General features: G+C 30.0%; 4 protein-coding genes across 4 annotated transcripts; 2 read left to right on the top strand and 2 right to left on the bottom strand.

Moving 5' to 3' along the window:
- The first annotated feature begins 446 nt into the window (after positions 1-446).
- LOC120076217 (protein MKS1-like) lies at positions 447-953 on the top strand. Its single transcript, XM_039029982.1, has one exon. The coding sequence runs from the start codon at positions 447-449 to the stop codon at positions 951-953; it is 507 nt and encodes a 168-aa protein (XP_038885910.1).
- Positions 954-3,250: 2,297 nt separating this feature from the next.
- Positions 3,251-3,904, top strand: LOC120076216 (extensin-like). Its single transcript, XM_039029981.1, has one exon. The coding sequence runs from the start codon at positions 3,251-3,253 to the stop codon at positions 3,902-3,904; it is 654 nt and encodes a 217-aa protein (XP_038885909.1).
- A 10,388-nt stretch (positions 3,905-14,292) lies between these two features.
- Positions 14,293-18,510, bottom strand: LOC120075792 (L-type lectin-domain containing receptor kinase S.6). Its single transcript, XM_039029466.1, has 2 exons — positions 18,430-18,510; positions 14,293-16,841 (listed from the first exon to the last, which is right to left on the bottom strand). The coding sequence occupies exon 2, from the start codon at positions 16,707-16,709 to the stop codon at positions 14,625-14,627; it is 2,085 nt and encodes a 694-aa protein (XP_038885394.1). The 5' UTR covers positions 16,710-16,841; positions 18,430-18,510; the 3' UTR covers positions 14,293-14,624.
- Positions 18,123-21,020, bottom strand: LOC120075793 (protein MITOFERRINLIKE 1, chloroplastic). Its single transcript, XM_039029467.1, has 2 exons — positions 19,649-21,020; positions 18,123-18,510 (listed from the first exon to the last, which is right to left on the bottom strand). Exon 1 carries the CDS (start codon positions 20,848-20,850, stop codon positions 19,666-19,668), a length of 1,185 nt encoding a protein of 394 aa, XP_038885395.1. The 5' UTR covers positions 20,851-21,020; the 3' UTR covers positions 18,123-18,510; positions 19,649-19,665.
- Positions 21,021-23,017: the final 1,997 nt, after the last annotated feature.

Below are 23,017 nucleotides of genomic sequence, written 5' to 3'. Positions count from 1 at the left end.
CTATATAATAAGTATTATTTAAGTTAAAAGAAATTTACAAATCCACTGGATCTAAAAAAAAATTCAACCAAACTCGATTGAATTCATGAACACTCTTAAAAAAAATACATGAAGGGAAGAGATAAATAAATATATAGATTATTGAATAATTTGGAAAACATATATACCAGGTCAGCATGGAAAGAACATCCACGTAATAATTATATACGGTTTTGAAGACTTAGGTTGGACACTTTCAACACTGAAAGAATGGGTTCTTTTATATAGACAATTTCAAACTTCTAAACCACCAAGAAACCCTTAACACACACACACACATATATATATATGGGTATATATATTATATACTCAACTTCTCATAATTTAATTTTCTACCTTAATATAGCTTTCAACTCTCATGTCTCTTTTTTTTCTTTCTTCAACAACTAATAATCTAATTACCAATTATGCCTGAAAGAAAAGAAGTTCACCTCCAAGGCCCCCGCCCCGCCGCCCTCAAGATCACCAAAGACTCCCACAAGATCAAAAAGCCACCGCTCCCCCCGCCGCACCCGCCACCGCATCGGCCTGTCATCATTTACACCGTCTCTCCCAAGATCATCCACACCGAACCTACCGAGTTCAAGGACTTGGTTCAACGCCTCACCGGCCTCCGACCCTCCTCGTCTAATGATGCCCTTGATCATCCTACGTCGATGTCGATGTCGATGAATACGAATAGTATAGATCAAGGAGTTGAGAGAGTCGGTCATGGGATATTATCACCAACGCCGGGGTTGCTGCCGCCGATTTCGTCGAATATTTTCACTCCACCGCCACAGGCCGCCATGGCAGCGGCCGCGACTGATCCTAGTCCTTTTACACAATTTTTCCAAGACTTTAGCCCTATAGCTACCAATCATTTTTCTTCATCTCTAGATTTCTTCCAACAAAACTTCCCTGATTTCCATTAACTTTTTGTCAATCATTTCATCATCATCATTATTATTATTGGGCTGACATTAAATGAAAAAAAAATTACCCATCTGTTGGATTCTTCAATCTACAACTTGGAATTGGATCCTTCTTTAATGGCTTCATCATGATCTTCCCCTCTGCTATCCTGTGTAAGTCCTCGTATTTTATTTTATTTTATTTTTTCTTCCTCTTTTTCTTATTCGGTGGCTACTTTTAGATGGGACATTATTATATACTTGGGAGTTTCATTTTTTTTGGTGCCCATTTTTTGTCACATTAATGAAAATTTTCTTCATTGAAATTTTCCAGTTATTCTATATAGATTCTAATAATAATGCCTTTTAACATCTTTTCTTTTAAGTATTTGACCATTTGATTTGTGTTTTAGAGAGAGAGGGACAATATTTGACTTTTATTTCTTCTCTCTCTGTTTTATTTTTTGTTTGAGACATTACCCAACCAATCTAAAATATTAATGTCTCGTAATCATTTTGTCTTTTATTTTTATTATAAAAAATTAAAAAACTAAACCAAATTTTGAGAACTAAAAAAAGTACTTTCAAAAAAATGTTTTTGTTTTTTGAATTTAACTAATAATTCAATCATTATATTTAGGAAAGATACACATATGTGGATGAAATATGCTTAATTTTTAAAAACAAAAAAAAAATCAAATAATTATTAAACGGGACTAAACATTTTATTACATTTATTTGTAATAAAAAGCCTCTTTTTTCTTTTCTTTTTTTTTTCTTATAAATATTCTATGAACCAATTGGTTTTCTTTTTATGAATTAGATGAGTTGTAAGAATTAATGAAGATTATCTACTTTTGGCCTTTGGGAAATTATTTTTATTTTATTTGGAAAGCATTCCTACCACTTGTAGTTTTTTAAAGATAAAAAAAACGTATCAACTCTTATTTGTAATCCAAATCTTAAAAAGGGTTCATATTATTTATATTTAAATTTCACCTTAAATTATGAAACAGAAAGGAAAAAACATTTTGCCAAATAGCTCATAAAAGTTATAATTTATTTATTTATTAATTATTCCTTTTTATTTATAAATTTATGCTTATTAATTATTTTTGCCATTGATTAGTTTTATCTATATAAAGCCCAGCTTAGCTTTATGCGTGTTAATTAATATCTAGATCTAATAATAAACTTTTCGAAACCATGATTAAATTTTAAGAGTCAATTTAATGGATGCTTGCTTAACATCTTGAATATATTATTTAGAGCAATCGTTTTAAAAATCTTAAAAATAACAAATTAGTTGAACCTGCACACATAACATGTGCCAAATTCAAAATAACTACATTTAAATGTACTTTTTTCTGTTTTTATTAAAAAAAAAAAATGTATATTGTATATTCTATTCTACCGTTATTCTTCTTTCTTCGAATTTTGATTAGAGAAATAATTTAGTCTTCAAACATTTTTTTTATAACAAATTGGTCTTTATATTTTCAATTTAGCAACAACCTGTTTTTTAGTATGTAGCAATTAAATTCTTACCATCTTTAAATATTAAAAGAATAACAAAATATATAAAGTTAAATACATTAAATTTGATGAATTTGGTAAATCATTAGCATACCAACATTTTAATACGTATGTGTGATTCAATATAGATAGATAGATACAACGAAGAAGTAGGAGAGATTTGAATCTTGACTTCATGAAAAAAATACATATCAATTACCGTTGAGTTATTTTATTTTCATGTGAAAAAGAACTCATATGTACTAAAAATTAGTAAGGTTTTATGGCCATTTTATGAAATCCGAATATGTAGTTTGGAGGTTTTTTTAGTTAAAATACCATTATGGTCTCTATAAATTAGGACTTCAATTTTAATCTTTAATTATACTTTCAAATGTCCAATAAATCTTTTTTTAAAGAAAAAAAGCTTTCATTATGTATCAACCTTTCCATTGTAAAATAATTTTGGTATCATTAGTCACTACGGCTATATGAGTCTTAAGTACTCCCATTGACGAACATGGTATTTTAACATTTTATTTGTACGGGTACAATGATTCTGTGATCAAGAGCTTTTTGAACCATGAGAGTTTTAGTAGAATAGAGGTAAAAAAATCGAACCAAGAAAAATATAGCGGTAATAGTTGAAGTATGTTCAAGTTGAAAATTGTAGTTATTGAAAGTTATATGATGATATAATAATTAAGAAGAAAATAAAGGTTTTGTGAAATTAAAGAGGTTATAAAAAAGAAAAGGGGGCTAAATTTGTGAAAGAAATCAATAGAAGGGGCAAAACATTAATAATGAGTTCTTCGGGTTCCCCTCCGGGGGAGGGACGAAAAGAACTACGCCAAATCTCCAACAATTCTCGAAAGATCAAGAAGCCGCCACGGCCGCCGAAGACGGCGAAGACGGCGGCGCCGTCGCCTGTCGTAAGGTACGAAAATGAGCCGAAGATCATCAAAGTAGAAACCCCCCAAGACTTCAAGTACATCGTCCAACTCCTCACCGGCGACCCCAATCGTCCGCCACCCCAATACCCTTGTACTTCTAACGACCACGATCCTCAGCCCCCGGACGACCGCCCACAGGGAATTCTCTCCCCAACCCCCACTTCTCTTCCCCTCCTCGTTTATCCCGATGCCTTTACTCCGTCACCGTCTCCTCCGCCGCCGCTGCCGCTGCCGCTGCCACCATCCTCGTCCGACCAAGAACTCTGCATTTTTGATTTACTAGAAGAATGGGCAGAGCCGGCGGCATTATCGTCCTACCCTGTTGTTGATTCACCGCCACTTCTGCCTCCGCCTCCGCTTCTGCCGGCGCCGGTGCCACCCGCTCCCAATTTCAGAGTTCCTCCGTCTCCATTTCGTACGTTGAATACGGAAATTCCGCCCAGTTTCAACACCCCTCTGCCTCCTTTGTTCTTCCCACCCAATCATTTTCCCCACAACAATTAATTCCATTTTTTCTTTCTTTTTTTTCCTTTTCTGTTACTGTGAAATTTGGAAATTTGTAGAAAAGATTCTTTGACGATATTCTTTTGTTGTTACATTTCACCATTTTTCATATAAGATAATAATACCAAAAAATATATATTCCTATATACCCTTAAATTTGGAGAGAGTTGTATCAAAATTAAAATTTAAGTTTTGTTTGGTAATTATTTCACTGGTTTTAGATTTTTTTAAATTAAATTTATTTCAAATTTAAATTTTTTTAAAAAATTATGTTTTTCTTTAACTTTGGATGTGAAAAGAGTTTCTATAAGCTTAATTCTAAATTTAGACCTAAATTAATAAGGTTTTTGATTATCAGCTGGTTGAATTCTTAATCAAATTCTAAATTTCAAAAAGAATTTTTATTTGATTTTTTAAATCATTGATAAAAAGTAGATAAGGAAAGAAATTTGGAAGTAGGAAGCTTAATTTAAAAAAGAAAAACGAAATGATTATCTTTAACTTAATTTTCGAATTTTGATAATTCTATCAAAATGTGAAGTGCATACAACAAACATTTCCTTATTTTAGAAGATACGACAAAAGAATAAAATCTATAGTAAATCTTAAATAAATCTAAACTAAATCTAATAAATAGGACTTTAACAACTCTTTTTAAATCTCATTTTCTTGGAAAATTTGTATTCAATCTTATTTTCTTCCATTATTATTATGTTTGTGTTTGACTTATCACAAGCTATTCGAAAGAATTTTAGATTTTTGTTCTTTCTTTTTCTATCATATATAATTTATTATTGTGTAATATTTTCAATAACAATGGCTCCTTTGATTGAAAAAATAAATGTTACAACTCTTTTGAAAAAAAAAAAAAAAATTGGAATAGTTTTTTATATGAGAAAATTAACTAACAAAAGACACATCACTAGAATACAAAATTGATATATTAGATGAGAAAGAATTAAGTCGTAATAGACTTAACCCCGATAGGCCCTCACGAGCCAACCAATGAGCATCAACGACGAATAGGAAGGAAGGATGCCCTGAATATATCTGCAACCTGATTAGCCACTTTCAGGTATGGATTTGAATGATAGACAAAGAGTCAGAAAGGACTATAATATCATTAAGCTCCATTCTAAAAACCAACCTGAGGCCTTTGTAAATAGCTAACACTTGAAAACGATGCATGATGCCCACTTAGAGTGGCAGAATAGTTCCCTGCATCGTAGCAATGACCCCACCAAACCTAATTACATTCATATTAGAGGAGCAAGCAACATCAACAAGAAGTATGTGGATTGACCTATTGCCAAAGTTGTCTGATGGAATGACAATGAATTGAAAACTATTATGGTCAAAGTGTTTAGTTTTAATACGAATCAAATAGTCTAAAATCTAATCACATCGATGATGAATAGAAAGAATCAGTTTTGAAATAATAGATTTATTCTTGTCACCCCAAATCGCCCAAGTCCTCCCGACATACTTCAATCAAATATTTTGAGCTGCAAACCAACCTACTAAAAAAAGAGCAAACTTTCGAGTTATTATTGTAGTTAATTGGTTCATTATTGCTTATAATTTTGATGAGTTGCTATTTGATATTTTCAAATAAGTTAATATAGTACTTGAATAAAATATATTAAAATTGATTGTCTATAATGGTTCTATCTCCGTGGGGTAAATGTAAATGCGTCTAGTTATTATTTCTTTTCCTTTTTTTCTTTGGCTAAATTTTTTATGCAAGTATTTATTTCAAAATAAAATGTCATCATCATTGATTTATACTGATTTCTATATATTACAATTCTATTCATTTTTGTTCCTTTTTTTTTTTTTGTTCTTGTTAAATAAACAATAGGTCTTACTTAAGAAAAAAAATATATTAATTTCCTGAAAATATATTTTTTTAAAAATATATTAATAATTTCTTAGCTAGGTATATGTGGAACAGCCTCAATTAATTTATTAAAAAAGAAATGAATTCCACAAATCATTAGTCCTCAAGGTTTCACCAACCCTTTATTGGAAGATTATTAAACAACCAAGTGTTATTCTAGAAGATGATTTTTGAAAAGTTTATATGAAAATCATATTGAAGAATATTTCACTTGAAAATTACACCCATAAAATCATATCCATGTTTTTAATATTTCTTTATGATACAAAGTCTATAATGTCAAGTATAAGGATACAATGTACCATATAATATAATAGAATAAATAAAATAAAAATAAAAATAAAATAAAAAGTAGAATGATTCAATGAGACTTGCCCCCCTTTTTGGTACATGGTCTCAAGTGGGAGTAGTTAATGTATTCAAACCCTCTTTTTGTTTATCTTATGAAGAGATAAACCCAAAAAAAAAAAAAAAAATGGTGAAAAGAAACCCCAACAATAATACCTATTCTTCTTAACCTTTTTGCTAAAAAAAATTATAGAGAAAATTATATAGAAAATTATATGTGTATTTGGTCCTGAATTTTTAAAGTGTATCTTTTTAGTCTCCAAATTTATAAAAAATAAATAAATAAGTTTAAAATATCCTGAAGTATTTTTTGTTTGATTTTTTTAAAAAAATTATATAATATTTGAAATTAGAAAAAAAATAATTTTAGAGAGGATGTGGTTTTTAAAAATTATTCTTCTAATTTAACATGTAATATAATTATTCAAAAACAATAGTATAAAGTCATTTGAGGGACTTTTTAAACCTATTTTTAAAAACTCAAAGATTAAAAAGGTACATTTTGAAAACTCAAAATCCGAATGAGTATGCATAGAGACTAAAAAGGTACTTTTTTTTTTTAACTAAGAGACCAAACACATATTTTTCAAACTTGATGACCAAAAAGGTAATTTTTCCAAAATTATTTGAAAATATTCATGCAGGTCAACATGAGAGAGTATCATATCTGATATGGCAAAAATATACTATTCTTTGGTACAATAGTAATATTTAAGAATTGTATGGAATACACCGAATAAATAATTAATAAATTAATAAATCATTTAACGACATATCAAATAATGAATAGAAGGAGTATATACTATAGTAGTAGTAAATATTTTTTTTTTTCCATTTTAAAGGGAAAGTTAAGTCTTCTCTATATACTTATCATCAGTACAATAGATGTAGTATGAAAATTTTTTCATATTATCATAATACTCGAAAATTTTTCTATTTGAAAAATAAATTGGGATCGATAAATGTTTTAAGTATTATTTAATCCATAAAGGTAAAAGCATATATANATATATCTTCTTGATATTCACCCTAATCTTTTACGAGTCTAAATTTCTATCACTTATGTTACTGAATTATTTGTTTGTTTTGACAAATATATGGTTGGAAGAATCAAATTTCCACCAACCACGATTTCTACGTAATTTAATCATAAGCTTTAAGATTTTCATTCCTATGCTCACTTTTAGTTATTTATTACTCGGAGATACGTGCGATGTACGTGATTTAAAATCTTTAGTAGTAAAATATATGATAATTGGAATTATATATATTTTTTATTTAACTAATTTATAATGAATATGAATTGTGTTGAATACAGCTAAAAATATTTGAAGCATAATTATTTCATAAAATGAAATATAAAAGGTTGAACGAATATAACTTTTGTAAATATTAGACATGATATCAAATTGAAGTAAGATATCTTTATTTATAATTTTAAATGGTTTTGAGTAAAACTAAATTATCAATAACTTTAATAACAATGTATCTTGAATTTTTTTTTTAATATGAAACATGTCATAGGAAAATTTTATAGATTCATTTATTATTTTTTGTTTTTAGTTTTTCCAATAAAAAGTTTTAACAATTTGAAGCAAATGAACCAATATTCAATTCTTTTAAATTTACTTTGAATGATATTTTTTTTACTTCTTCAAAATATTAACAGTAAACAGTAAATTCAACTGAAATGAGTACAATAATAGTGAAATATAATTTTAAAATAATATAAATATTCATTAAAATGAATTGTTAAATTATGTTTTTATGTACTTTTAAATAAGATAGTAGTAAATAATTATTTAATTAAAAACAAAACAATGAATTATTCATATGTATAATCTTGTTCATGTTTGAAAAAATTAAATGTACATAAGCTATTATCAAATTAGTTATCTACTTCTTTTTTTTTGGAAGAAAAAACTCCAAATAGTTCTTTTTTTAATTATATTTATAAATGTTCTCAAATAAGTACTAATTAATAAACAATCATGTCTTCTTAAATGCTAAAAAACAAAACAAAAAAGGAATTGATTAGATACCGATCTTGATTCAAATTAATTGGTTTTTAACATCCATAAAATGTAACCTTTCGCATAATTTAAATTATTATTGTCGTATGAGAAAAAATTAATAAAATTTGCTAACCATCAATTTTTAGAAAAACCTTAAAATAGTTTTTTGAGTTAATTTACCTGCTTCTCCAAATAAGTTATTATTATCTTGTCTTCTTAAATGCGTATTTAACATTTTTAAAACACCAAATAAAATCTAAATTCAAAACTTAAATAAAAAAAATGTATTTTTTCCAAAAAAAAAAATATATTATCAAAGGTGATAGTCGGTTCGATTTTGTAAATTTAAAGAAATTCAAACCGATGTCCAATAAAGAAAAAACCAACGAATTAGTTTTTATTTGGTTTGGTTTGGTTCTCAATTTTATACATTTTCTTCTTTTCTTCTAAAATTTAATTTTTATTTCCAATTTTATTTTGAATTGGTTCGATTTGTTAATTTAAACTTAAAATTGGGTTCATTGTTTTCTCCATATATTGAATTTGACCTTTTTTTTTTATCGGCACTTGCTAAATAAAAAAAAAAAGAACATAAACACTTTATAATAATTTATCTATTTTTCCTAAATAATAAATATATATGCAATATAATAATTAAAACATTAAAAGAAATCTAATGTTAGAGTTTATTTTTAAGAGTATATATATCATTGGTTTTGTTCAGTTTTGATTGTTTTTTTTTAACTAAAATCCAATACGAATTAATACTTTTTTGTTTTATCTAAATATAAATTAACATGTCCAATTTTATATTAAAAACAAAATCAAACCAGTGGATCGATTTGAATTGATTTGGTTTTTCGATCTTTAGATTTTTTGTTGCACTCCTAATTATTATTACTAAGAGGCTGTTTGATATGTGACATGATATAGGAATGCGAGTTCTGATGTTTAGAGAGTTCTGATCGAGTATTATCGAGTATGATAAGTATGTTTAAATACTGATATAATATGATATACGATACACGGAAGAAAAATGTTGATGATACGAAACACTCCCGAAAATTGGCCTACAAACAATTAAAAATCGATAATGAGCCTTCAAACACTGAAATAGTATAGGATGTAAGGATATATATCTCATGTTAGGCCCAAAATAGCCCCTAAGGAGTTATGGAGAATGTACAATGTGTGTATATATATATATATAAACAATTTGAAAGATAGAAGAAGTTAAATGTTGAAAGAAAGAAATATGAACACGATGAGTTCACCAAAGTCCCGAAAGCGAAAGATGAAGAAGCCGCCACAGCCGCCGAGGGCCCCCAAAGCCCGGCCGCCGCCAACAGAGACGATTGAAGTGGAAGAAGTTGATGATTCCTCAGATTTTGGATACATGGTCCAACAATTCCTCACCGGCGGCGACGGCGACGGATCCATCTCCTACCACCCTTGTAGTTCTACATTTTCCGATCGCCAGGAAGAATGTGTGCCTGTGGGGATACTGTCACCCAGCCCCATTTCTCTGCCGCCGGTTTCTCCAAACGCTTTTACGTTGCCGCCGGTGACACCGTCGTCGGAAGAAGAAGAACTGAGTATTTACGATTACGGCGGTTGGGAAGAGCCGGCACCGGCAACAGACCCTGTTCTTAAATCCTCTGTTCCCAATTATAATAATTTCAGAATGAATAATAATAATCCTCCAACTCCATTATTATCAAATCTCTCAACTCCATTATCATCAAATCCAAGTTCTAATTTTAATCCTTTTTTGTATTCCGATTTAATTTATCCTCTTCCTCCCATTTTCAAGAATCCTCTGCCCCCTCTTTACTACAAACCCAAATTTCCTAATCCTCACAATTAATCCCCATCTTTAATTTTCTTTCTTTCTTTCTTTACTACTAATTTTCTTACTCAATTCTTTTTTTTTTTTAAAGTGTGAAATTCTTGTAGTAAAGGTTCGGTTGAGTAGACTGTGAATAGATGGGTAAAAGCTCGATTAAGATGTACTCAAATGTTGTTCTAATAATAATACAACTATTATAGATGAGTAATCTTATTCTTTCGTAATGTATTCGATCTTGATTTCTTTTTTTTATGAGGTGTATGATTGTCTCACGAGATATTTTAAAGAATTTTACATTTTTCCTTGTCGTAATATTGATTATTATTTTCTACCTTTTTAGTATAATAAGAGAATGAGAGATTTGAACTTAACGATCTTCTTGACAATACATACTTTATATATATTGATTGAAATAAGTTTAATTTGACTATTTATATTGTCATTGAATTAAAAATATTGATTCACTTTTCTTATTAGTTTTTAATGGGTTGTTATTTGATCTATTTAAATGGTTTTTAAGATAAAATTTAATTGTTTTCATTTTTTTAAAAAAAGGGTTCATTATGCACTCATATTTTATTAAATGATAGTGTTTTTAGTTGGTTAGAGATATGAAAAGAGTATGAGGTAACTGTAATTGTTTAATTAAATTATTATTTGTGTAAATAAACACTATGAATAGAACAATTTCAAATTCAAGCGATTTCAAAAGAATGTCATTATCAATATTTTTAGATTCATTTCGATTTATTCTAAAGAAAAAAAAAATTGATTCGATGCTTTATCATTTTTATTTTTGTTAAATAAATAAATTGGGTTTAGATAAGAAAAAATAATAATGTCCTTAAAAAATATTTTTTTTAAAAAAAAATAACATAGAAACAGAAAAAAAATTTGTAAAAAGAGGGCCAAACAAATTAAAAAAAAAAAAAAAAAAAAGTCAAAAGAGCGCCATCTTTATGTCATAAACTATGGTTTGTTTTCAAAAGTAGTCTTTGAATACAAAAAAAAAACATTTTAATTTATCCACAAGCATTTAAAAATATATATAAACTGAAAATTACATAATAATAATAATAATAATAATAAATAACCCACCAATATCAAATTTAAAAAATTACATGTTATTTTATTAAGGAAATGAATTTTCACAAATCACTTTTGTCATTTTCACCATGAAACATATTTTTAATCATTCAAAACTAATTTTGATTAATTAAAAATTACATTTAAAAGTGGTTAAATATTAAATTAAATTTGAGTGGTTAACTGTGTGGTTTTGAGTAATTTTGAGCATGACAAAATTCATTTTAACCATTTCAAAACCACTCTCAAACATACAGTTAATTAGGCTATGTTTGGATGATAGGACCAAAATCACTTTTCTTAAGAATATTGGTGTTTGGCAAATATTGAAATTGATTTTATAAAATCTAAAATCATTTAAATTTTATTTTCAAGAATGAATTGAGAGGTGGTTTTTAGTGGGGATCATCTTGTCCTCATTTTATTCCTTTATTGAAATATCGAATTTGTCCTTAACAACCTTTTGCCATTTTCAAATAATATTTCAAATATAAAATATCATTTTTAGTAATTTGACCAAACATAATAATTCAAAATCGCATCTAAATGTATGAAAATCATTTTTAAAAGCTTGAAAAACCAAACATCAATATACTTATATGAAAACTCATTATTACAAAATTAATTGTACTTAAATCTCTTTTCATAAAATCAATATTTCAACCATCACTCTCAAACTTGTACTTAGTTCTTCAATTAAATTTGTCAAGTTTTCAACCAACCATCATGGAAGATTAAAAAACATCCAAAGTTTTTATTTCTAGAAAATGGAAAACCATTTTAGGTGAAAAGGTGAAAAGTATTGCAATTGAAAAAGACAGCCATAAGACCATAAACATTTCTAATATTTGTTTATATGATGCAAAGTCTATAAAGTTAAGCATAATGATACAATTAGATTTGCCTCTCCTTTTTCTTTTTTTTTTTTCCTTTTTTTTTTGTATGGTTTAAAGTGGGAGTAGTTAAATATTTTCAAAACCTTTTTTTTTTTTTTTTTGTATATTATATTATAAGAAAACCCAAAAAAATGGTGAAAGAAAAAAAGATGTCTCCATCCAAATTGCAACAATGGTTGACTTGAAACACAACCATGACTTTTCAAGAAAATAATTCTAACTTTTAATCCCAAGTTGTAGAACTAAGTCATGGAGACGTAGTCATGACGCCTTCATAAGGTTACCCAAAATTATTTAAATTTAAAAATATTTTTTTTAAAAAAAAATGAAAAAACATATTTTCGACCACCAGGTTTTTATCTGTTCTATAGTAAATACTATTTTGTAGTTCCCAATTAGCTACAATCAACACTATTTCAAAACCTTATTTACTACCGTGTTTACTTTTTGCTATAGTTTTTACTATTTTATATTCATCATTTTATTTATTCTTTACTGTAGTGTTTAATATTTTTTTCTCAAATTAAAATAGCATCAACTATAATAACCTATGATTATAATAACCAACTTCTTGCCTCAAACGCCCCTAAGTTTTGAGTTTAATTTTCAATTTAGTTCCTAGTTTTTAGTCCATAGGTTTCAAAATGTTGCAATTTTACCATTGAGATTTGAGTTTTGTTTCAATTTGTTCCCCTAAATTTCAAGATTTACATTTTTAATCTAAATTTTTCATTAAATAATCACCTTAGTCTCAATCATTGACCATTGAGGTCTATTAATTAATTTGCGAGAATTATGAAGTGAACTTCTTAATTTAATTTTAATGGTGATGAAAAATAGTGAAACTTGATTAATTATAATTATTTTAAATTAATTCATAAACATTACCACTAAAGATGAAGTATTTAGTGAAAAATCGAAGTTCAAAATATAAATATTAAAACTTAAAAAACAAATTGAAATAAAACTCAAATCTCAATAATAAAATTCTAACATTTTGAGAGCGGGAAAGTAAATTAAAACCAAATCTAAAGACTAAGGTCTCGTTTGGTAATCATTTGGTTTTTGGTTTTGAAAATTAAATCTATAAACACTACTTCCACCTCTAAATTTTTTTACTTTATTACCTAATTTTTACCAATAATTTAAAAAAGTCAAATTTTGAAAACTAAAAAAAAGTAGGATTTCATTCACATTTTTTACATTGATTTGCATTTTTCTCAAGTACAGTGGTTGAATTCTTAGTCAAATTCTAAAAACAAAAACAACTTTTTGAAAGTTACTTTTTTTAGTTCTCAAAATTTGACTGAGTTTTTTAAACAATCGGTGAAAAATAAATGACAAAGAAAATTTGGAGGTGAATGTAGTGCCCACAAGGCTTAATATTCAAAAACAAAAACAAAAAACAAAATGGTTACCAAACGGGCTATAGCTTTTAAAATTTTGTTTTTATTTTTAGAATTTGACTAAAAATTCAACCATTGTACTTAAAAAAAAAATATGCAAATCATTGTAAGAAATCCTGAATAGGGAAATTATTTCCAATGGTAAAACTGTTGAAAATATTTACAAGATATAACAAAATTTTATAACTACCAATAATAAACCCCGATAGATTTCTATTAGTGTCTAACAATCCCACTAATAGATACTGATAGACGTTTATCATTGATAGTTTTAAAATTTTATTATATTTTGTACATATTTTGTTTTATATTTTTATATTTAAAAATGGTCAGTTTTTTTTTCCCTAAAGGGAGACAGAATAAAGGGAAGAGAGAGAAGGATATTGGTGTACTTGAGTTTGACCATTAGATACTCACTTCAATTTCAATCATTTACTCTTAATGTTTATTAATTAGTTAAAAAAAATTGGGAAGTAAAATTAACTTAATTTAAATAGTGATGAAAAAAATAGTGAAATATAATTAATTATAAAAATTTTAAATTAATCGATAAGCATTAACATTGAAAATAGAAAGCGAGTATTCAGTAAAAAATCATAATCTTGAAACTTAGAAAACAAATTGAAACAAAAAAAAAATTGTAACATTTTAAAATTTGGTGTAAATTAAAACCAAACTCAAAATCTAAGAATTAAGTGTATAATATTTTGAGACCTATGAACCAAATAGAAACTAAACTTAAATAAATTTGAATGTATATATTTTTCATAAAATGAATTTTATTTATGTGAAAATAAATAAATAATGGAAAGACACAATTGAGAGAAGGAAAGAGAAGGGCATATGTGTACTTTAGTTTGACCATTTATAATGGTGTGGTTTTTAGGAGAGTCTCAACCAGTTAGAATATTTCAGCAATAAATTCAGTTTTGGGGCCTACAACAGCAATCTAACATCATATTCTCCTTTGAATTCTTATTCATGAAACTATCATTGCCTTGTTTAATGTAACACATTCTAATACCAAACAAATTCCCTTTTTAAGACATTATCCTTAAACTTTGACCACAGAAACAAAAACCTTATACAACAAACCTCTGTGATTTCAATTCCTTTTACCTGACTGCTTCTTCATTTGCAACATTTGAAGTCATTCTTTGCAATCTCCATGGCCCCGTGCCGTTGATCGAAAAGGAGAACAAAATCGGTTTATGGTTCAGCTAACTAAACTGACTCTTGGGAGTCATCCAAGCCAATTCGTCGAAGGCGAGATAATCGGCACAAGGATTTTCTATGTCATCAGATTCATCAGGAAAAACAGGCCTAATGCTGACCCTTGGTTTCCTTGATGGCAGTACAGGAAGTGGTGCTTCCCCTTTTAGAATTCTTGCTGCTTCTTTCACAGTTGGCCTCTTTTCATGATTTGGATGTACACAAAAAAGTCCTACCATTAACATTCTCTCCATTTCTACTATATTGTACTTTCCCATCAACCTTGAATCAGATGCTTCAATCAGCTTCCCCACTTCCCATAGATCCCAAATCCAATCGACTAGCACGGTCCCCTCTTCATTTACAGGTCTCATTCCCGATGCAACTTCGAGCATCACCACACCAAAGCTGTAAACATCGGTTTTGACGGTGGGAACACCGGAATAAACGTATTCAGGTGCAAGATATCCCATTGTTCCTGCTGGTATGGTTGCTTCTCTTGTGATTGAACTGTGTTCATACACCTCTGCTAGACCGAAATCCCCAAGTTTCGCATTGAAATCTGCATCGAGCATAATGTTGCAAGTCTTGACATCTCTATGGATAATTTGGCTCTCACATTCTTCATGGAGATATGTCAATGCAGAAGCAACCCCAAGAACTATGGAAAACCTCTTCTTCCAAGGAAGTACAAATTGTGAATTGGGGGAGGTTTTGTGAAGAAGTTTGGCAAGGCTTCCATTAGCCAAATACTCATAAACAAGCACCAACTCATTTGCTTCACAACACCATCCATGAAGCTGAACCAAATTCTTGTGTCGTAAGCATCCCGCCATCGTTGCAAACTCCGTCGTAAAAGGATTGCACAAACGGTTGTTCGCTGTACCTTGCTCGAAACGTTTAACAGCAACTTCTCCACCTGATGCAAGAGATCCTTTGTAAACAGTTGCAGAACCACCTTCCCCAACAACTCTATTTTGATTAAACCCCATTGTAGCTAACTTTATTTCCCCAAGAGACAATCTTGTTGGAACTTTGTTCATCTCAACTTGACAAGTTCTATGAATTGCTCTGCCTCTACAAATTCTACCTCTCAACTTCTTTATCAAAACAAAACTAACCAAACCAAAAATTACAGTAATAGAAGAAATAAATGCAGCCAAACCTCCCAATCCAAGAGTCAGCTCTCCAGTCTTCTTCCTTTGTTTACGAGCATCAACAAAACTACTACTATTAGAATTTGAATCCTCCGACGAACACATAAAACAATCTCCTTCATTAATGGTATCAACAGGACTCAAAGAAGGAATCAACCCAAAACTTCGAAATCGCCATCGATCAACAATATAAAGAGCAGAGCCCTGTCCATTAGAAGCAGAGAATCCCACATACATAAATTCTTTAAATTTCTTAGAGAGATCAATCTGCGCAACTAGAAGAGGATTTACAGGCCTTGTCTGTGAATAACCAACCCAAACCTGAATCGTTTTCGAGTCATCTCTATACTCAATCCAAGCAGTAATCTGTCTGCCATTTTTGAGAACAATGCCACTGGATCCCAAATCCACAGAGGTCAAAGAGGTAGCTGAATTGACATCAAGACCTAGATGGTTGTCATTAATGTCACCGAGATTCGGATTGAAATTGGTATCGAATTCGATGGCGACAAACGAGTAATGGGAATTAAGAGGGGACTCGGGAAGGCCCATGTAGCCACTAGAGCGGCTGAAAGATTTGGGATCGGAGGTGATGAGGAAAGCGATACCGTCGGCAAAAGGGCAGAGTGGGGTGGGGAGGATGGAGAGGGAGAAACTAGAAGAGAAAGAAGCGGTGGAATTGGAGGAGAAATCAAGAAAGCGAATTGGGTTTATGTAGAAGGCGGTGCCGAAGCCAGAAGAGGAAGAGGAATTTGGAGAAAAGGGAAGGCAATTGAGTTCTTGAGTGAGAAAAATGGCGTTGTTTCTGAGATGGGCATCACCGGAGAGGGTAATGTTTTGATTGGGGGAGAAAGAAAGAGAAAGAAAGGGGAAATGGGAGAGAATCAAGAAGAAGAAGAAGATGGTGATCGGAGAAGAAGATAAGTTCATCAACATTCTAAAATGGGAAAAGAGGAATTGGGTTTGGAATTCGAAGCTTACGTAAAGGTTTGATGAATAGAAAGAAGTGAGTGGAAATCCACAACTGGCCGCCGGCCGCCGCTGAGCTTCCTCTGTTTGGCCGTTTGGCTGTGAGAGAGAAACAGAGAGCGGGAAATCGCATGGTAGTTAGCTTCACCAAGACATTTTTCAGCAACACAACTTTTATTTCCTTTAATTTTAAGCTAATGATCCAAAATACCTCTTTAACTTTCCAAAATTTCTTCTTTTTTTCATTTTGTTTTTAGTTTTGTAGTTTTAATTCTACACTTCACTTGTTTTAAAAATACTCTCAAATATTAAAAAATGAAATAGTAACCAATCAGACGATACTTGTCACGGTTACTATCACATCTCTCCAACTATGTGATACCATGATCATGGAGGTACCATGATTTTTAATCATGTTTAACTATAAAGAAAATTCAAGTACTTGATTCTTTGTTACTTCGTTGAACATTAGACATTAAAAATTTTACATCATAAACCTATTGAAAATATTTATAATTAATAGAAAAATAGATCGACAGAGAAATTTTGTTATTATTTATAAATATTTTCGTTCATTTTCTTATATTTAAAAATAGTTTAAAAAATTATTACACTATTATACAATTTTTTTTTAAAAAAAAATGTAAACTAAATGAATTATGAAGGCCTTTTCGAAATTTTTTACAATTAAAACTTATTCTTTTTCTTTATCTACTACTTTTTAAAAACTTTTTAAAAAACCATATCAAATCTTGAAAACAAAAAAATTACACATTTTTCTTGATTTCTTTCAAAAGTACCCTTTTTATCTAAATTATTTTTAAAATTACCCTATTGTTCCAATTAACCCGTTTTAGAACCTTCTTTTTAACTTAAAATTCAAATGTGTTTTTAAGAAATCTTAAAATTTTACCCAAAAAAAATTGAATAAACAAAAATAATTTAAAAAACGGAAAGCAAAAAATATGACAATTATCAAAAAAAGCCTAAAATAACTCTTACAACCAAAATATAAATTGAATAAACCTTAATCAATCTAAGCAATAAGCTTCTAATGTCCCATCAATCTGTATCCTCTTCTTACCACTCAATTAAAATATTTCGAAAAGAAATAAGAAGAATTGATTATGTAGCAAATTATAATTGAATAATTTGATGGAATTCACGAAAATACGTGTTGTTCGAGATACACTAACTATTTTTCATATTAAAAGTTCAGCTCAAATATATATTGTAATATATCAACTTAAAGCCATTCAGTCACTGTCAAATACAAGGAAAAGAGACCATGTTTTTCTTCGTTTATTTATTTATCATAGTTATATAAAACTGCAAGGGTGACTGCAAGACAAAGTCACAATCTGAGATCTGATCAGATTATTTTAAAAGGTCAAATCATAGAAACGTTTATTAAACTTGGAACTCCATGGGAGAGAACAATATACTATTATTCAACATAAATCACATTCTGCCGTAAACCAAACTGTTCTCTGTATCAATGCAACTTCCTAGCAAATGAATACACAAAAATATTTATTATCCGCCAAGATTCAAAGTTGAAACTCTCGACCAATTATATAAGTAGAATTAAGCCGACGTAGAAAAAGGAAAATTAACTTAACATATACATGGGAGGAAAAAGTCATCACTGTAGGTAGTAAACCTTGTAAAAACATCTATCGCCTACCTCACGTAACTGCCTACGGAAAGTCAATTCAAAGCTTTCTTAGCAGTCACAACTCTCCTGAAGGGCTTCAAATGTTCGTTCCTGCACTTGTAAGAACGTAAATGATTACATTTCTATTGTGAATTGGCACACATGGAACCAAGTATGACCTATTCTTCCATTGTGCAGAACAGAAAATTTGGAGTCCAAATATGTTGATGACCAAGTAACATTACTCACAATACAATGGTTTTCTTGCCTGGGAACATTACACTTGTAAAACGCTATCCTTCTAGTATAGTTCTATGTCTACTGCAGCAAAGTTATTGTAAATTACTTTTATGCTCGTTGACTCAGAAAGTAAAATAAGACACTTTGTTATGACATTATCCGAAATAGTTTATATTTGTGACTTAAACTCCTCCAGAAATCCAGGCTATCAGAGACAGTTAAAATGAAGAAAATAACACCTACCACTAAGATTCTTACTCAGAACATGAAGATAGTCAATCCATATAATTCTCTACCCCACTACTTTCACATGAGATTTCAAATAGGTTTCCCTTCCTTTTCCCTTAACATAACTAAAGATATTTCAACCTAGAGTGTACGTTTGACTTCATAGAGCTTATGGATTTCTAATTCATGTATGGAATGCAAAAAGGTCATTCTAAATAAGTGATATCCGAGAGAAGATTATGGCACAAAATCATATCAAGAAAGTATCAGATATATACATATTGGCAGGTGGTTCACAAGGAACAGTTCCTTTGGAGCCTAATCAGAGCCTTAGCAACATATCTTAAAGCACAAAAACTGGTTTTAGTTTAAGAAACAGCAACCACATTTGTCTTAGGATATTACAGTGTGAGAAGCAGAAGTTTCAGCTGGAGGTTTCCTAACCGGATCAGGATGTATACCCTATTGAATCTAAGTGGTGGCTTACTGCTAAATGCTGGAATGCTGGTCTTCAAGGGGATTGAGTTAAAGCCATTAAAGACCCATTTAAGATGGAGAAATGAAGGATTGGATCATCCTTTCTACAACCGCTCCAAGTGCTTAGAGAGATGATAAAAGATGGAAGCTTGATTGACTGTCATTATATTATCTATGCTTAGTCAAATCAGGTTTTCAAGCATAGATAAGCAATCTTCAGTTCCTCTAATCCTAAATGAAAACATTACAAACTACACATAAAATAGTAGACACTCCAAAAGGGTAAAGACGTTTTTGTTGTCACCTGAGATACAATGCCAATCAAGTTGAAGCAGAAGCCAATTCCGAAGCCTCCTTCTGTCTAAGATAATGATCCAAAATGACAAGTTTTGCAGTCTCGAAAGCGAAGTAGCCAATTGCTGCAAAGCAGGCACTGTGAAGAACTCTAGGACCCATCCCACGGGTTAATCCAATCCACCCCTCTTCCTTCAGTATTTGCTTAATTGTAGCCGATACACCACTGTACATTGCAGCTGAAACTTTGTTTGCAGCCTCCCCATGAACCTGAGTCATCAACCGTGTCTTCACCACATCAAGAGGCGTTGTAAGAGTAGCTGATATAGCACCTGCCAATGCTCCACAACAAACACTTTGAAAGGGTTCTAGTTTGTCACTCTTCGTCTTGCTTAGAACAGCAGCTTTCAAATACTCAAACGAAGAGTAACTCAAAACCCCAGCTGGTAAGTTCCTAAGCAATGTAGCAAAATAACCAGCATAAAGACCCATTATACCATCTTTCTCCAAAATCCGAATCAAAACTTCCCAAGACCTCCCTTTAGCCCCAACCTGCATTCTCTGAGTAATTAACTCCTTCGGCACCATTACAGCGGAGGAGATGATATTTCCCATAGCCCCAGCAGTTGGAGGTATAAGCAGAGAAGGGTAATCAAATTTCGACAAAATCGACTTACCAAACTCACAGGTTCCAAAATAAACTGCTGAAGAAGCTGCCGAGCCGACGATTACTGCCGAAACGCCTCTGTAAAACCCGAGAATCCCTCTGGATTGAAAGGTTTTGACGACTGCGTCGAATGTGTTCTTGTAAATCTCCGAAGCCCCTTTTGTCTGGAGCCTGGTTTTAATGGTGTCAAGTGGAAGAAGACACACGTAAGTGAAGGCGCCGGCCATGGCGCCGCCAGCGGCGCCGACGACTGCTCGTTCGAGGACAGACAAATTCTTCATAAGGGATTGGATTTTGGGGGAACTTTTAGAGGTGGGTTTGACCCAATTTGGGGATTTGGGAGTGAGAACTTGCTCCTCGGTGGATAAGGATAATGAAGAAAACGGAAGAGGAGGGCAGTGGAAGTGACTCCGATCTTTGGGGGCTCTATTTCCGGCGAGAAGTGAATCGAAGTTGGAGAAAAGAGTGGGGAATTCGAAAAGAGAAGGATAACAAACGGCATCCGGCGAGGGAAGGCCGAGAGCGGCGGAGAGCCTGGTTTCCATCACTGTAAATCTCTCGGATTTTGACTCTGCTGCCGCCGGGAATCGAGGTTTATCGGAAAATGGAGATCGGTGAATATATAAAGTATGGACTAATTAATTTCATTTTCTTGAAGGAGAGTCAATAACCATGCCGCGGTGGCCGAGTGACAACCTCGCGACACTTTGACCTTGAGGATCATGCCTTCATTAATCATTATATTGTAATTTTCTGAAGATTAAATCATAAAAATTGTTGTGTCAAAAATATCTTTAAATTTTCAAAATTTTCAAAAAATATTTTTAAATTTTTCAAAAATATTTTGACATTACTTTAGATAGAATCTTAATATTGTAAAACTTTCAAAAGTTTTAAAAATATTCTTTTACCTTACAAAATTCAAAAATATATTCCTATGTTAATAGAAACTATTAATATCTTATATTAATATGATGATTAATTTATTTGAAGTTTTGTTAAGTTCAAAAACAACCATTTTTTAAGTACGAAAAGAGTATAACTAATTTTAAAACAAATTATATTGATATTTTCATTATGGAAAAACAAATTAAATAGATATTTTCAATTTTTTTTCCATATAAATTGTCTCGTTTTTTTCTTAATTTTTTAATTTTTAACTTATACCAATTTGTTCCACAACCAAAATAAAAATTCCAAATTTAAAATAAAACATAAAATCTCCCGAAATTCCAAAACCAAAATCTCCCAACATATCAAAACTATAAATAGTCAAATAAAAAAAATGTAATTGACTATTAACATGCACTCGATTACTAAAGTACAACTTTTTAAAATATTTAAATTCTACAATCCCTTGGTATTTTCTTTACTCTCTTTCTTCTTGTTATAGTTCACGTAACTTAACTAAAATGTGTAGTTTTATTTATTTGTTTGTTTTAATAAATAAATGTCAAAGGGTTAACAAAAAGTGGAGTAAGAGAGTATTGAAAAAGGAAGGGGAGAAAAAAAAGATGGAAGATAGAGAAGTGTAGTATTAACATTTTCTGTTCCTTAACAGTGATATTGATATTTTTTAAAACTTTTTTTTTCTTTTTTAAGTTTAAGAGTTTTTGTTAATTTTTGAAAATTTAATGATATTTTTTTTATACAAAACACTAAAGCGTTCCAAAACTAATGGTAAGGCTATTTTTTTAACTCATTTTGAAAGTTTAAAGATATTTTTAAAACTTTTGAAAGTTTAAGATATTTTTGACACATAGTACAAAGTTTATGGGTATTTTATATAATTTAGCCTTTTATAATGAGAAGGGTAAAGTTCTCCTGATATACTAAGGGTGTTCGTGAGTTAGGTTTAGATTAAAAACTTTTTAAACTCAACTCAATTGTTTGGGTTATATATTTCTTCAACTCAAATAACTATTTATTAAAAAATGAAATCAACCCAATCCAACTATGAAACATTTGGGTTGGATTGGGTTGGTTTAGGTTAATCGAAAACGTTAATACGTAAAAATTTAATTTAATTATTTCATATATTGAATTAAGATTAATATTTCAATTCCAATTTATATAATGAAAAATTGAATGCCAAAGTATTAAAAAAATTATTTTTAGGAGAATAAATTATCCAAAAAATAATGAGATTAAATCAAACTAAAATAGATATATATAATTGTCGTTTATATATATATTAAAGTCAATAATAAGTCCAAATTAGTTTAGGTTATTTTAGGTGAATCTATGAACCAATCTAATTCATAAAGTTTTCATTTATTTGAATCCAACCCAACCCAAATGGTAGGATTGGGTTGGGTTGATCGGTTTTTTGGGTCATCGAATTTTTTTAATACCCTTACTTTATATGGACCTTTAATATAGTATAGATGATTAAAAACTAATGTGTTATGAAATTAAAATATTAAAAAGAACAATAAAAACACAAAAGAAATGGAAAGAGTAAAAGAGAGAGCAGTTTTATTCTCAATTGTGAATGGTGAGTTTATAAAAATTTACACACCTCATATTTATAGTGGTATAATGAAGTAGGCACTAAATTTGATAATGCTTAAAGTATGAGAGATTGAAACTCTAATGACTAATTAAGAAGAAAAAGTATGAAAATATGGAAATCTAACTCAATACTTTAATATTCAATATTTTTTTTTTTAGAATTGGAGATATTATTATATAACAAAGGGATTCACTGGG

This window comes from Benincasa hispida, chromosome 4, assembly GCF_009727055.1.
Source record: "Benincasa hispida cultivar B227 chromosome 4, ASM972705v1, whole genome shotgun sequence".
NCBI classification, from domain to species: domain Eukaryota; kingdom Viridiplantae; phylum Streptophyta; class Magnoliopsida; order Cucurbitales; family Cucurbitaceae; genus Benincasa; species Benincasa hispida.
The sequence above is the reverse complement of the archived record's forward strand: the minus strand, read 5'-3'. Positions and strand labels throughout refer to the sequence as shown.